This window comes from Centroberyx gerrardi, chromosome 4, assembly GCF_048128805.1.
Source record: "Centroberyx gerrardi isolate f3 chromosome 4, fCenGer3.hap1.cur.20231027, whole genome shotgun sequence".
NCBI classification, from domain to species: domain Eukaryota; kingdom Metazoa; phylum Chordata; class Actinopteri; order Beryciformes; family Berycidae; genus Centroberyx; species Centroberyx gerrardi.
This window is the reverse complement of record NC_136000.1, coordinates 10,619,409-10,636,623: the sequence shown is the minus strand read 5'-3', so window position 1 is coordinate 10,636,623 and position 17,215 is coordinate 10,619,409. Positions and strand designations below refer to the sequence as shown.

At 43.8% G+C, this 17,215-nt stretch overlaps 1 protein-coding gene across 2 annotated transcripts in view; it reads right to left on the bottom strand.

Annotated features, from left to right (window-relative positions):
- Positions 1-2,482: 2,482 nt before the first annotated feature.
- nell2a (neural EGFL like 2a) overlaps positions 2,483-17,215 on the bottom strand; it is a 62,909-nt gene continuing 48,176 nt past the window's right edge. For both annotated transcript variants that reach the window (XM_078283119.1, XM_071897525.2), the window contains exons 16-20: positions 12,399-12,539; positions 11,231-11,424; positions 8,790-8,966; positions 4,940-5,164; positions 2,483-3,154 (exon numbers count right to left, since the gene is read on the bottom strand). In XM_078283119.1, the coding sequence (XP_078139245.1) occupies positions 3,113-3,154; positions 4,940-5,164; positions 8,790-8,966; positions 11,231-11,424; positions 12,399-12,539 (779 nt within the window). In that variant the 3' untranslated portion in view covers positions 2,483-3,112. The remainder of the gene's footprint in view (positions 3,155-4,939; positions 5,165-8,789; positions 8,967-11,230; positions 11,425-12,398; positions 12,540-17,215) is intronic.

Sequence of the window (17,215 nt, the reverse complement as noted above, 5' to 3'; positions counted from 1 at the left end):
TATTGGTGAGTATGCATGGCTAACTGCTGCTGAGGTGTTTTGTAGTGGCGTTAGGCTGTGCTGGCGCCTTCTCAAGCACCTCCAGTGGTTTGTACCTCCAGCTGACTTAACAGCCAGTGACCCGGTGCATGACACCTGCTGGGGAGAATCCAATACTGGTGAATGCATCTGGAGTGGCTTTGTAAAAAAAGAAAAAAGGAAAAAAAAACTGCCAGTGAAGGGTTTCCTTAAACTGCACTTGTCCATGAACAATTAATTCTCCTTTACATATAGATGGTAATTGGTGGATTTACCTCACATTGCCTAGTCAGCACTCTTTTAGATTTACATATTAACAAATGTACTTATGAATAAATAATGAATAATTAAAAGCTGCAGCCTCTGCTCTCTTTGACAAATATTGACCAAGTTCCCTGCAGAGATCCCTTTAATATCAGAGTGACCAATTTGAGCTCCTCCTGCATGTCACATAAAAACAAACATGTTACATGCAGATACATTTTTATCAATTTAAGATCTCTAAAGTAAAACTGATGTTTCTCTGTTGCCTTGCCTCACCAGCCATAGCCAATCACAATGATATGTGTGGTCATTAACAATGAATATGGGACAGGCAGTAAAATGGACTCCCTGCGGTTCCAGGCATCTGTTGCCGAGGGTTCAGCACTGCCATGGAAAATTGGACATTTAGGAGCCAGCTGGAGGACCACTCTGCCCCGCTGTGCCACCACTACTCAGGTGCCCACTGGCTCCTTGCCACCACCGGCTAGAAGCCGCTGGACCAAAGCAGGCCAGATGGTGCCCTTGCCAACCCACTAGCAGCCACTGCGAACTGCCCACTGTCCCCTGCTCTCTCATTCAAGTCAGGCACGAGTTTAGAGTCAGGATAACCTGAGGTAAAAAGTTTTTAGGGAGAGATAGATGCAGAAAAAGCTCTAGTGAGAGGGAGCGTGTTGGAATATAAATGGGCCCTATTACATTGTGTGTTTGTTAATGTAAGCAGCTGCGAGGTAGAGCCAGGGAATAAGTTAGTAGGAGAGAGACTGCTCCACAGGGAAATAAAGCCATCTCCAGGCTTAACTCATTGCTCCGTGGCTGTGAACTGATAGAGAGTATGATAATTACATTAGGAGCTCTAAGTGCTCTACTACTGTACGATACAAGTATTACTATTACCTCTAGAGGCACGGGACAAAACAGGGAGGAGTGCAACCTGGGTGGCCCAAGTGGGACAGCCTTTGCTTTGCATCTAAATATGCAAATATGGAAGTGTATTCAACAAATGAAGAGCTTGATTTCAAGTCCAAATGGTGATAGTATAGTTAGGATTGGGATTTGTGAAACCCATAAATTGAATTTGAATTTTCCAAGCTTCAATATCAGCCAGTTAGAGTAGTTAAAATCAAAACCTCTAATCTTAGTAGGTGCCAACAAATATGGATAATCCTCATGATAAACTGCAACAAACTACTACATACTGTATAAAGCATCACCTGTACATTTAGTCAATCTATCAATCCATGCAAGGTGTAAAGATGTTTCCTGACCATTCACTAGTTTATTGAACACATATAAATCACATACATACTGTATACCCAGTGGGGCCAGAAAGCCTGTATCCTCCAGTCGTGCTCATCAATTCTTTTCTGACCAGACAGATACATCCGTTTAATCTCTATAGTTTTAGCACAGCATACGCACCTGTACATATGCCTGTTTTGACAGCACGAGAACACGTGAGAGGTCAGATATGATGAGGATGACGAGTGGACTGCTAATAGGCTGTGAGTGTCGGAGCTGATCTCAACACGCTATCAACACGCTGTCATTACATGACCTCACTGTCACCTCCTTCCTCGCGTCTACCCACAGATTGGCGTGACAAGACGTTTGAAGAAAGGAGGAGAAAGATTGAAAATATTCTATATCCACCATTTGAAAAAAAAAAGGTGACACCTATTCTTAGAAAATGATTGATAGCGCAAAACTAAAAGAAAATATTACTTTTTAAAGGATAGATAGGCTCCTCTATATTTCAGAGATATCGAAAAGATGACTTCGCTCCTATATATATTAAAGCGTTTTGGAAATTAACTTTCCACCTGTAGAGAGAGGAGAGCTTTGAGAATATGTAGATGAGTTGTTTCATTTTATAAGTCTAGATGGTGAAAAGGTGGTAAATGTGGAGTATTTTTTACTAAGGATCAAATATATATACTGTATATAAAAGACACATTGTTGATGTGAAGTGCCCACATTCTTCAGATAATTCAGATAATTAAACAGCCAGTGAAAAGTGTGCTCAGTCTTCAGGCATAAAGACAAAGACAAAGACCCAAAGACAGGCGCCACCACGTATTAAATGTAAATGGAAATACTTTATTTCACCATTACACAATAACAAGCTTGGAAATAAATTACAAAAAAGAGAGTTGGAACAAAATGCTACAAAGCACCACATAATATAGACGACTCTCGTAAATGTGGCAACGGAAACTTACGCTAACTGCCTTATTCTATCTAGGGTATCATCGTTGAGAGTTTAGAAATCAGCAAAAATGTTTGGACATCGAGCACAGTCATGCCAGTAATAGTAATATCTTACAGATCCATGTAGCGATGATTCGGAGTGGGGGGGCGGTGATCCTTAAAGGTTCACGCTGATTGGTGAGGCAGAACAAAGAGTGGGTGTGTGGAAACTGTAGTCCATCATCAGTTTGGTATGATATATGTTCGCATTTGGTATAAAGAGGAGTTGAGGAGGCAGACGTGGGTCAAAGAGTATTTGCAAATAACTCTTAGTGCTTGTTTTAACCTGCTTGGGGTAACAGGTGGGTGGGGTTCACCACACAGGACACACAATGAGAGCTAGAAAGTTTAGATAACCATAGGAAAGTACTTGAAAGTCAGTTTTGTATATTTTTCTGTGATTGACCATGTGACACTATTTTAATTATCCTGATCAGTAACCCCCGTTCATCTGGTACTCGCAGCAGGCTAAAACAAATGCACATACTATTTGACGCAGGTCTGTGAGGACAGTGAAGAGACGTAGGGTGGTGTTATTTTTTACATGGAGAACACTGTACAGGTGCCTTCAGATCTGCCAGGACTAAAGGCACATGGGGTCCACTGAGCAACAGATGTGTCCATTCTAGAAATGAGAGGGAGAAAAAGAAAGGAAAAAAGTATGAGTGGATTACCGTCACACTTTAACCTCAGGCAAACTCTTTTGAGGCTCCACAGATAACATTTTAAGGTGGTGGCGCAGCGCAGCATACAGACTCAGTTTGACATTTAGAATTCCATCGGGTGTCATTTTAGCACCAACTGATGCAAGGCAACGATATTCTACTGAGAATACAAATGTGAATGGTCACAGAGTCATTTTGCTTTTAACTTGGTGGACTGATAAACACTCAGGCCCAGATTCACTACAAATTTGCAGGGGAAGCGCGTGTGCTGGATCACCAAAATGACCAAATCAGAATGCCATGCTGTTCACTAACCGAGCGTAATGAGCGGAACGCCTGCCTTAAAGCGCTGGTCAGAGAATAAAGCCTCCACACGCCTGTCATGTTTATGCATATGTAAATTATATGTAAATCTGATTATTTGCCCAAATAATAATTATTTAGAAGCGAGGTCATGCAAATGGAGATTACACCCAATTCACTGGCACTTTGCAACTCAGAATGGCTGCTATCATTTCTGCAAGACACGGATATCGTTGTCAGCAAGTCAGGCAAGAACTGGAGAGGATATTCCATCCTAGAAACTGAGACCAGATCCAACAACGCTCCAATTATAAAGGGCACTTAACAGTGCCAGCCTAGCCCAATTTGCACTTGCAACTGGTAATGAAGGGGGCTATTTGCTTGTGCAGTGTCATTTTCAAGGATAGTTTTGCGCCACAACTTGATTTGCATAAATTTCTTAGTGAATAAGATGAAAACTCTTGTGCACTCTTAGCTCAATCAACTGAGGCTGTATTTACTAACATGCACACAAAATTAAGGAGCGCAGCCTTCTCCGGTGCAGCGCCTGATTTATTAAGACCACTTATGCAAATCAAGCTAGTTGCAATTTTCCAGTTAGACTACCTGAGGCACAAAGTACTGGGTGCGTGTCGACCAGGTGAAACATGTATGGCAAGCCGTTCTAACATTGCACAGGGGGGAGAGCAGACTGTAGCTGAGCCAGAGGCCAGGAGATGAAGGGCTGCCAGAGGTTTGGTCAGTGCGGGTACGGCATGACTCATCTCGGTCTGAGCTTCCAGTTCATTTTCTATTTTATCAAGCAGTGATAAAACAATATCAACATTATTCTTATTAATAGTAATAAATATGACGTGGCAATCTATAATTTCCTTTAACCTCATCCTCTGACATTTAAAAGAAAGTAATTCTCAAATGGAACACCCTCTCTTTTATTTGTCATCCTCTCTGCCTTTTATGACTTTCAACAAATAACAGCAGCCATGACTTTCTTCAGGGTTAGAAGTTAAGACGTGCTTCTTCTGGGCATTCAATACCAAGCACAATTATGCATGTTTTGGTTTAGTAAATCGATGGGAGTGATCTATTTTTTCACCCCACCATTGCCATTCTTCAACATAGGCTACAAATTGAAAGTCTGATAGTCTCCTGCCAGGTGTCTACCCTATTTCCACTTGCAAAATGCTTGTGTGCACAGGTTAGTAGATCAGAATTGGCACTTTTTACACATGCAACTGCATTAACGCCACTGCTATTGCTTAGTAAATGTGAAAAAAAAAGAAAAAAGGGGAAAAATGTGCCCTCCCAATGCAATCTTAGTGACTCTGGACCTCAGCGTACTGTGTCTATGACCTACAGAGCAGAAAGGCTTTGTGTCTGCCACTGAACTAGCAGAATTGGAATTTGGTATTTCTACGATGCCGCAGGGGTCAGCGCCTCACCTTGCACTGGCACAGGGTGCACTCGGTGCCGTGTTTAACCCAGGACGAGCCACTGAAGCGTGGGATGCTGTGCTCATCCGTGCAGGTCTTGGTGATGTCGTTGCGGATGGTGTCGGCCTGGCAGGGGTCGGTGACACAGCGGGCGCAGCACTCGCCCTCCGGCACCACCGTAAACTCACAGTCCACAGGCGGGCAGGACAGAGGCCAGCAGTCCACCTGCCCCTGCTGTAAAGGTGGAGGGAGGGAGGGAGGAGAGAGAGAGAGAGAGAGAGAGAGAGAGAGAGAGATAGACAGACAGATAGATAGACAGATAGGCAGACACAGAGAGTATTCAAGATAGACAGATAGACAGACAGAGAGAGAGAGAGAGAGAGAGAGAGACATAGAGTGTCAAGTGTCAAGTTTAACACAACAATATGGCATTCCTGCAAATGCACCATTTCATTTTCCATTCCTAACCCAGTTATTCATGCAAATACACATATTTCTCCTGACGCTGTGCATTTGCATGCTAGAGGGATCATCTCATCACCACTTGATGAGAAAAAAAGTTGTTAGGGTACCTAGGAAATATAGATGAGTAGAGCAATCTTCCACCCCAGTCAGCAACATTTTTTTTCCAACTGTGGAGGTAAATGTTCCAGCTTCTTAATTGACTTGTTTCTAGTCCCCCTCGCTCATTGTTGTTCCCATATTAATCTCACAGCAAACTTTCAGCAGAGAAAGCCTTATTGGATTTCTCCTGCTGCCATTTTCAATTGGCCTGAGAAAACAGGTCATATATTTTGGCCAACTTTATAGATCCTGGCCAGGCTATACCATTCTGCCTGACCCACTTCTGCTTACATTTTCATCCTTGAGCTTTTCTGCTTCATACCTTCTTGGGAAATGAAATGTGAGCTTGTGCATACACACATACTATATGTGCACACACACGAGCAGATACACACACACACACACACACACACACACACACATACACACAAAACCTTACAAGAGCAGTATGGCTTGATGCAAGTCTCCCACCGGGGATATTTAATATCACTGAAAATCGTCTGGCTCAGCATTTCAGAAATGTTGTAGTAAATTAGGCAGGCTATAAAGTACAGGCTCATGTGGTGCTAATGCCCACTCCCAGCCTCCGTGTGGTGTGTAAACATTTGAAGTGGGAAATCCCCAGAGTGGCACTCTTTGCCCATAGCCAGAGGGAGGGATTGAATGTAGCCTCGGGTATCTGTTCCACGCTGCGGTAAGGTACACTTGTCATCTTTGGGCAGTTTATGCAGATGTGGCCTGTGATCACAAAGGAGAATGTGATTTACAGTACAATCAGCTTTTGTTTGCAATCCACACAGGAGACTACAGCATTGAAACTTGATCAACCTCCTAAAATTAAAGCCTTTTTATTTTATTTTATTTAAACCTAAATGCTTGTGTCATGCATGTATGTATTGATCTGATGAAGGTCATCATGGCTGAAATGTCATGTTTTTAATACAATAAATAGTCTATATTTTTCTACTGAGCGAGTGTTGCAGGTAACCTTTGTGTTCTCTTTACTGACATTTTTATAGGCGGCACCTCGACTCTGGCTGTTTGAGCACAACTCGGTTAATCTCAATTCATGTGATATTTCATAAATCCATTAATTTAATCTGGCTTTGCATTCAGTTTTCAGGGTCTGTGACAGCAGTTTAATCTCTTTGCCACTCCATAGAAGGATGAGGCTTATGTAAGGCATCCGTATATTATTGCGTGTTACAAAATGCCCACAGGGGATTAAAACTAGTGACATTTATTTCGCATCATCTTTGCCTGGGAATTATCCCGCGACATAGCCAACCTTATATACTTGAACCAGTTCAAACAGTCACATTCCTTATTTTATAATGCCAAGACCTAAAGGAGGACCTAAGGCTAAGCAAAGCACTGCTTCTTTGATCCACTGGCGATTTAACAAGATACCAAATCATAAGTGGCCCGTGTGTGCAAATTCTGCAAGGCCAGATTCTTGATTTCAAATGATTGCATGGGTAGCCGAGAAGGATTCACATCTTGGTCTGGAGAGAGTGCTCTGCCCCTCTGCCTCCTGTCACTGTGTATTTTAAGGCCCCTGCTGAGTCTGTACAGCCGTGGCTCTGCTAAGTGTAGAAGCATTCAAGGTTCATTTCACGTCCCTGTCACGCTACCGGAGCCCCTGTACGGTATCGCACAGCACCATCCTCCCCCTGCCCTTTCAAGTGCTGCACTTTACACTGTTTGGCTGCTGGCCGTTTGCGTGTGTGTATCTGTCTGTGTGCGTCTTTGATTGAGTGTGTCTGTGTCTGTATATGTCTGCACAGATGTGTGGGTGTGGATGTATGTATGCATGCATGAGTATGTTGCTGCTGCGACAGGTGTGCCTGCGTTCTCAAACCTGCGCGCGCGTGTGTGTACATGTGTATGTGCGTATATATCAATGTTTGTATGTGTGTGTACACGTGTGAGTCTGTGTGTGTGCTTGCATATGTGCGTTGCTGCTGCGACAGGCCTGCCTGCATTCTCAAATGTGTTTGTGTCTGCTTGTGTCAACATATATAAGTGCCTACAGTGAGTACAGCCTCAGCAAGAGTGAAGCGGAGCGAGCCCATTTTCAGCCCACTGCGCTTCCCCGCTGCCTCTCAGCCAAACAGTGATTTTCCAGCCCTCCTATAATGGCCTGCTGTAAGAAACCCAAGAAGCAGCCCTCAGGTCCAGGCATCAGGACGCATCACCATGGGGGCAAAATGGCATTGCTGTTGCTCCTCAGACCATGGATCTGTGAGGCTGGAACCAACTTATATCGGCTACAAGTAACGTCTGATCTACAAATGAGAAAATAAAAGGGGAAAAAAATGGTAATGCCCCTCCACCAAAAGAGAAGGGACATGCAAGCTGCCAAACTCACACCGATGTAGGTAAGTGTTTGATCTACGTATGAGTGAGACAGTGGGGGAGAATTTAAAGCATGACATTTGCATATAATAAACATATGTTTATGTGGTGAGGGGCGTCTGAGAGGCGGATCGCGGGCGGAACGATGCATTGTTCTTGTCAGATTTAAGTGGGAAATACTCATGAAATGCCTCCGTGTTGTGTGAACAGCGGGGTTGCGGAAACCTTGGAAAAGGTCGACGCGGCAGACGACGTGAAAGAAAACAAAACAGCGCAGATATATATATAGCTGTGGAAGACTCAAGAGGAGAGCACAAACCTGACAATGTCATTTTGCTTTGTATGAGAAATAGGATTTACCTGTTTGCATGTAAGGCACACTCAGAATCACACAAACACGCATGAATACACACCTATCAACACAAGCATACACTATTCACACCCTTCTCAAACCACAAACACACACACACACACACGCACAAAGACCAGTACACAGACAGAGATACACCCTCCCACTCTCCACACACACACACTTTTTACCTGTTTGCTTCTTAACCTTGAACTCATGCTTCAGTAATACTTATAATTCCATCACAACACCTCGCATAAAGCAGATAACAGCGCAGTGGGACTGCTGAATTCTTAAAATGTCACCAATCATTTCCTTTCTTCCTTTCTGAAAACCAATCTTCATGTTCTCCTCTCTTCAACCTTCCTCTCCACTTCTTAATCAATCCCCTCTCATCCCTACTTAACACCAAAAACTTTTCTCCCTGACTTTCTTTACCTAGGACATCTCTATCGTTCATGAGCATTTCCATGGAGACAGGAGTATGTGTTACATTTATTGTGCTCTCACGGTCAGTGGCTCTGGTTAACAGCGTCAACTAAATTCCTAAAATTTAAATGATGAGGGAACAAGCTCTCCCCTACTCACCAGGCACTGGCACTGCTGGCAGTTCTCCACCCAAGTATCCCCGCTGCCATAGGTGAGCAGGCCATTCTGGTGCAGACACTGGCTGCTCAGCCGCGGGTCGCATTCTGGACAGCAGAACAGGTCGGCGTTGGGGTTGTCGCAGTCGCAAACCATCCTCCGGCACATCACTTGGCCAGCCTGAGCACAGAGCGCAAACCCACGCATAGGCATACAAGGAACACAGGAACACACACACACACAGGCATGCACATATACATACATATACATACATACATACATACATGCATAGACGTGGAGATTTGCAGTCAGTTTAATGTGATCATTAAACTCTTCTGTTGAGAAGAAACGTTGTCATGAAGGCCGTGTAGCCCAGCTGTAGCAATTGTTCTGAAGTTATATTTATATATCATGATTCAGTCTCAGCTAGTAGGTGAGACACTCCACATATATCCAAATATATTTAGCACTGTTGCACAGCAGATCTTTAGGATTTTATGTTCATCATTGCGACATTTGAAGAACTACTACTGGGCCATCCTGGTGGCTCAGTGGGCTACGGTGCATTCTACATGTCTAAACCACTTTATACTGTCTAATAAAAGGCAAAAAATGAATAAATTATTCTCCAAAAAAGAGGACACATGCTACTGTACATGTCAACGGAACAAGACTTGGACCAAATAGTACTTGCAAATAATTCCTATGAGAATGCCATGAGTGCCAGAATGTTTTGCCAATCACAGAAAAGTATTTGATATTGGCAACCCCGCTGACAGCACCTGAGTTTTACCGATGCAGTAAACTCCACCCATCTGCTGCTCAGAGCATATTAAAATAAACACAATGAACCATTTGCATATAGCATGACCCGAGTCTGGACACAACCCAGTCTTCGCTTCTGTGATGTTTGACCTTGGCTTCTCCTGTCACTTAGTCGCAGCTCTCCCTCTCATATCCAGCTGTGTCTACCCTCATCCAAAACAATAACATGTTTACTCCTTTGCTCCCTCAACCGCTCAATACAACTAATTTTGACAGGCACCTCTTCAATCTCTCAAATCAATTAAAATGACTCATTTAATTAGGGGAGCCATTTCTGCCCTGGTCCTTTGTAATCAAATGAATAATTTGCTGCTTGATCATTCACTACCGACACTAATCCACTATAATCACCTTCCACCACAGCCAGACACTTGGCATTAGGTTGAGTGAAACGCTGAATTACAAAGCATGACTGGTCCGTGACCTGATAACCATGGAGAAAAAAAATGTGCTTGGGTTGATAGAACGAGTTTTCCACACCAACTGTTTCCAGATGCCACGTCACTTAGGTGTCAAAAATCAATCAAGACAACTACAACACAACTACACCAAGAGTCACTCTGGTACACCTTAAAAATCTGAATATATACAGTCTATGCACTTTAAGTCAACCAGTCATCACCGTGTCATCACCACTGTCATCAACAGCACCATAACAGAGTTAACATCAATTTATTGAACAGAAGCTTCCATCCACATTCTCTCTTTGCCTCTTTCCATGTCTCTCTATCGCTCTCTCTCTCTCTCGCTCTCTCTCTCTCTCTGAGATAGACATGATATCTCAGACACCACTGATCAGATTTTGACAAAACTTGGTTGGGGGGTAGTGATACATCTCACCGCTGCATTCCAGAATTTACAAAATTACACTAATTGGCCCAACGGGGGCGCTACATAATTTGTTTAATTGTTCATGTGTCATGCGCGATATATCTGACACCACAGATTACATTTTCATGAAATTTGGGAGAATGATGCATTTCGCCACTGCGTCCCGGGATTTTCAAATTTATACTAATTAACCCAAGGGAGGCGCTACATTGTTCCTACATCCATGTGTGAAGTCCCATAGCTCAGACTCTGCTAATGTGATTTGGACAAGACTTGGGGAAATTATGCAATTCACCACTGAGTTTCAGCATTTTCAAAATTTCACTGATTGGTTCAAGGGGAGCACTACAATTATAGGTAATAAATATGCAAGGATACATGGTATGTATGTTTTGGCCTAGAGAGGGACTGCATCATTCGTGGTGATAGATATGTTTACTGTTGCCTTGTTGGTCTTTATTTAGACAGTAGGAAAGTAGGGAGACAGAGTAGACACAGGAGAGAAAGCTCAATCCTAGACCAGTGGGGTCACACATGTGGTTCCACAGAAAGGGAACTTAACCACTCAACCATCTGTGGGCACATTTCCTCTGTTTCTATTGGCCTTGCTGTCTCTTTCATCCTATCCATCTTCCTCTGTTTCTGTCTGTCTCTCTGTTTCTTTCATCCTATCCATCTACCTCTGTTTCTGTTACTGACTCTCTCTCTCTTTCTCTCTCTCTCTCCTCTCTTTCTCTCTCTCCTCTCTTTCTCTAGCTCTCCACTGTCCGTCTCCTTCTGTCTCTCACCTGGCAGGAGCAGACGGAGCACCTATCGCTGTCCAGCACCCAGATCTGCCCGCTGTGCTTGACCTTGTTGTCATGGATACAGTCACCGGTGCAGTTGCGCCCGTGGGGGCACCGGCAGTCGTAGCCCCCCTCCAGGTTGAAGCACACTGTGTCGTTGGCACAGGTGTTCCTCCCCGTCTTGCATTCATTAATATCTGCAGGGAGCAAAAAGAGATGACTTCACGCATATGCTCAACACAGGTCATAGAGTTTATGCATGGCTCGAGGAAATGCGGATTAGTGTTTTTTTTTTAAGAAACAAGGCCGATGATATTTGCTTTAGTAACCTGGTGGCAGGGTGTCCTAGCGGTTAGACCGTCCTGTAACAAAAAAATATAAAGAGAACAGCCACAAGTCCTATCGAAGTGTCCTTGAGCAAGACACCGACCCGCTATCTGCTCACTCATTGTAAGTCGCTCTACAGAAGAGTGTCAGTTAAAACCTAAAAGGTAATTGAAAGCCACCTCTGCAACAATTTTTCAAAACCTAAGGGCATCATACAGTATGATGTACAATTCTAATGTAACCCAGAAACCTACTTTTGGTCAAATTATAACTTTGCCTGGTGAATGCCGACAGGTTCGGCTTTTCTGAGAGTGCCTTTAATGTGCTTTTTTCTGCCTCTCACTACTCCAGCTGACAGCCAAGATGGGGTTGGTGAGTGGAGCAGAACTAGCACTATTGTTACAGGCAAGGCTTCGTTGCTACAGTAGATTGAGGGTTTCCATTTTGACAGCTGACACTTCTCCTGACAGGCTGTATCAGAGAGAATGTTCCAGAAACTGAACAGGCTGCAAAAAGCAAACTGACATTTTAGGAGGAAAACACACCAGTAATGACATATCCAATCATACCATTACTTACACAAGCGTAAAAAACATCTTATGAAACAAAAGTTGTAGAATTTCTGATAGGGTAAGATTTGTATATTTCAGCAAAGTTCTGGCTAATCAAAAGATACTGCTTTCACGGCATGTTTGCGTCTTTTAGGTCTGTATCATATATAAACGCACAACTGGGGTTAAATATGTACACAAATCTTGCTCCTAATATCTGAGAAGAGAAGTCACGATTTTCTTCATTACACTTTTTATAGCATTGTAAGGAAGGAAAAGGTGGGCCAACTCACCTACACATGACTCCCCATTGGCTGAGAACAAGCCGTTGTCATGGTAGCCATCACGACACTCACAGTGGTACCAGCCAGGCAGGTTGACACAAGTGGATTTGCTGTCACACTCGACAAACCCATCCGAACACTCATCAATATCTGGAGGAAGAGAGGAGGGAGTGCATGAGAATGAGAGAAGAGAAGAGAAGAGAAGAGGAGAAGAGAAGAGAAGAGAAGAGAAGAGAAGAGAAGAGAAGAGAAGAGGACATTAAGACATCCACATAAAACATCAGTATCGGCTACACACACTGGTTTCAAAATGTGCACTGCACAGTGAATGGGCTATTGAGCTTCATTCTTGCCTGGTAGGCATTTTCAACATTGACTGATTCATAATTGATATAACAACGTGTCCAGCATTTGAAGGGAGCTAGTCCATAGGCTTTATCGATCAAGCATACTTGCATAGAGAGAAGAACACATGTACCAATAAAAGATGGCTGGGCATGAATGTATCTAATATAACAAACCTATTCTTAGAAGCCAAGAACATACGTGGTTTGTATTTTGAAATGCCAGTAGAAATCCTGTGCAATCTAATCCTCCAACGCACACATGCAGGCACACGCATAAATGCTTATGTGCTACACACACACACACACACACACACACTTTTATTGTGTTTTACTTGGACATAGGAGGTTCCCATGAGTTGAAGTGCAAATAAGCTAAGTAAAGGGCTTTGAGCACGCCTTACAGCCCAGCCTGTGGGTGGCTGTCAATAGATGGAGCTAATGTTTGTTTGCACAGAGCCCCATTTAGCAAAGAGCCCAGCCACAATATCCTTGACTCTGCTTTCTCTTTCACCTCCCGTCTTTTAATATTGAATTCAGATTTTTTCTTTTGTCCGTCTTTTTTGTTCCTCTCTCTACGCTTTTCTCTTTTCTCTCTCTCTTTCTCTCTCTCTCTTCACAGCAAGCCAACTTTCAACCCATTCATTTCAACAAACAACCCTGCGACCATCCCCATTTCCTACAGAAGTTCACTGAGAACAAATCCAATATCACTCTCAACAATGGGATTTATGCCCATGGAGAGACAGATCACTATGATATTTCAACTAAGATTTAATTAAACTAGGGGCCAGGGCCACTCAAGAGTGGAGCTAAAGCTTGTGATTACACAGTAGGGCTAAATGTGGTAGACCCAGACATTTGGGGTGATTAAATGTGTCTGCATAGTCAGTGATGGCTTCTTTATGATTGTGCGTGATGCATGATGCCGCGTACTCATTATGAAAATGGCGGTGTGCCGCGTCTGACCTTCTCCATGACTGCCTGCAATAGGATCCCCCATAGAGCGACAGGCAGACGGGCTCATGGTCCCCCACTGCCTAGGCGGTAATAGGATTAAGATCTATTGGCTAATGAGCCCTCAGCCTTTTAATAGAATTTCTCCAGCAGATTAACCATTGATCAAATGTCCCGCAGATTAGAGCCTTATCTATTTAAGAATTACCCACATTTGTCTGAGTCAGCCGCAGGTTTACGCAGAAATAAGTGAGTAAAAGCTATCTTTCTTTTTACGTTTTCCATACTGGTTACGTTCAATACTCTCTGTCAGTGTGGCAGTGTGGCTTCCAGTGGGAGACTTTAAAGGGATAGCTCACATTTCACTAATTACGCCAGTTTGGTGAGAGCAGAGAACCTCATTTTCTCCCCTTAGGACAGCAACATTGGGTCAAAAGGACACTGATTAAAAAGTGTGAGGCTACAGCAAATAGCATAACTATCCTATCTTTGAAAATTAACATAAATTCTCCCCACTCCTGAAGAGCAATATCCAATGCTCTTTGTTGCCTGTGAATTTTAGTGTGATAAAAGCGCACAGGGCTTTGAAAGAGAAGAGCTGCATGCGGTCTATTGCCAGTATAAAAATCAAGCTGAATTTGTTTAAATCATCTTCTTCTCTCCAATAAGGCTGTCGGAAATTGTTCAAAGTGCAACTCAGCAGTCAGACACTATTTATACCAAACGGCAATTGCGAATGAAGCCTAAAAATATACAAATGGGCTATTTTCAGCCTGTTTCATTCAAATATGTCAAAGCTTGACTGCCTGGCTATAGCAGCAGAGGGTTACACCCTCAACAAAAGAGTCATCATTTTTTTTCCTTTTATCTGAGCCGAACCTGTCAGCTTCAATTATGGCACAATGCTTCTGAGCCTTTGTCAAATCAACTTTGAAATTACTGGAGTCTTTCAGGACAGTCTTTTGAAACTCATTATTGTCACACCTTGGACTTTGACTTGACTAGAATGAATGTGTGTGATGTCAAAGATGATACAAAGTGTTTGCCTCATCTTTTATCATCTTGTGCAAAACATAATGGACAATCATTGCAATTAAACAGGCAACAATGAAGAATACAGATCGGGCTGCTGCCTGGAAGCTTTTTTTTTCTCTGTTGGATCATGAAGCGTTTTCTTTTGTTGAATCATAGTTATGTACAGCACAATATCTTCACTTGCTAAGTCATGTCATGTTTTTCTCTCTCTTCTCAGAAAAAAAGACAACACGGTGAACAAAATAAAAGCTGTCTTTCTGTCTCTATCTCTTATAGAGGTCAAGGCCATTGAAGAGCATTGTTATTTTGCAGTTACCTTGCCGACTGGAAGACGTGGAAACTGACAGAGAAACACACAGAGAGAAAGAGAGAAGGATGAGGAGGAGGAGGTGAACAGGGATGAAAAGAAGGAGGAGGAGGAGGAGGAGGTGGGTGACAGTGAAGGAGGAAGTAAAGGAGGCGGTGGAGGACGAGGAAGAGAATGAGGAGGCAGAGAATGAGGAGGAGGAGGAGGATTAGGCCGGAAGAGGTGGAAGAGGCGAAGGAAGAGAGCGAGGAGGACGAAAGCTGATGGGACAGACTGCAGTTATCCCACTCGTTATCCTGAGTGACAGGCTGGAAACAAGGGCTCTATTAAGGCAGCTCTCCAGGGACAAAGCGAGGAACAGGCGGATGGTCTTCCTCCTGCACCCTTCTGGGCTTGTTACGCTGGTCTGCCTTGAACACCCGCTCTCCTTTCTCCTCGTCTGTCTTCACCTCTCCGTGTCTCTTTTCTCCGCTCTGGCTGTCTATCTCTGTCTCAGAGCCGAGGCAGAAACAGAGATGCCCCCGTGCCTTCACCTTTCCTCATCCCTCATCCCTCCAGCTTGCTCTCTCTTTGAGCTGAAAAAAGACAGTTTAGAGTTCGGTCTGTGTACGTCTTCTCTCCAGCCCTCCCTTCCGCCCTCCTCCCCTCCCCTCCCATCGTCGTTCACCCCCCGTCTCCCTCGCTGCCTAGTCTGAGCTCAGACAGATACAGCTCTTTGCTTTTACCCCCTCCTTCCTTCCTTTCTTCCTTCCTTCCACCCCTGTCGCTTCTCCTCCCATGTCTTCCATACCTTGACTAACAGACAGCGCTGGGGGTGGGGATGTGGTTCATGTACATCTCCCATACAATAGCCTAATTCAAACTGATTTCCATTTCAACAGAGGACTACATGATAATCCTGATAAGCTCCGGGAGGAATTATTGAGAAACACCTCTTAATCCAATTCCCAATATGACTTTTCCTCCTCCTTTTCCACCTCAGGTGTCGTTCGGCATCAAGTGGATTTTAACATGTAGCGTCGCCGGCAACGTCAGATCACATTTACAATGACGGCTGAGGGAAGACGGCGGTACCTTGAAGTCAATAGCGCATACAAAGAATTTATTGGCGTGTGCATGACACAGCGATAAGAATGGATTGTGGATCCCTGCTCTTGAGATGTACAGTAAAGTGTAATCGAGTGATTGACGCCGGTCCTCGGTCTTCATCGAGGGAGAGCGCACCGAACTAATCGATCAATCATTATGAACCCCGGGGCAAATTGGGTTACAAATTAGGCCTCTGAAGATAAAACCGACACAATGAAACGCAAATCCATATCTCCAAGTGCTGGCCTTTTAAAATTCTAAGTGGGAGAGTGGATGAGTAATAAATTGGATGCAAGCCTCGTTCACGACACGCACGGTCGCTAGCTGCGAGCGCATGCAGCTGCAGTAACTCTCCCTCAGCCTACCTAACTACATCAGTCCTCCTACTCTCCGAGCTGTGCGGTTGTCCAGTGCTCAGTGGAGTTCGCTGTTCTGCAGCAGCTACAGTAGCTTGCTATCCCTGGGAGATGTGTCATTTAGCCAGAAGCAGCAGGTTGCGCTCAGCTAAACGACAGCTCCGGCCATTAGCAGGGCCTAATTAAGACACACTAATTACGGGTGATGGAGTGAGTGCTTTGTAAGGCCGTCTCTAAATAAATAATGAATACATAATCATTGTGCTTAAACAAGCCGCTTGAGCTTAAACAGTCACAGGCCCCCGGGCCTTGTGGAGCAAGGAGAGAGAGAGAGAGAGAGAGAGAGAGAGGAAGGGAGAGCCGGAGCGATGCATCATGGGAGCTGTCAAGGGGCGAAAAAATTAATATGGTTTTAAATATTCACTACCTGTCTGAGTGCAGGGTGGGAGGTGCCCAAGGGAGATTTCAGCCATGATGAGGTTGTGATGTTTTTCTCGCCTGCCATTATATAATTTACCACTAACCCGTGGTCTCTATTTAAAATTACAGTACAGCATAACATGAACATCTACTAGCAATTATTTTGTCCTGTGCAGTTCTACCTGGATAGACTTGTTTTTCTTTTTGCCTGCCTGTATATGTGACTCCATGTTTGACTGGGCACATTCAGCCTGTCTGTCTCTTTCTACCTGTATCTGTTTGGTTACCTGTTCGAATATTTGCCTGACCTTCGGTATA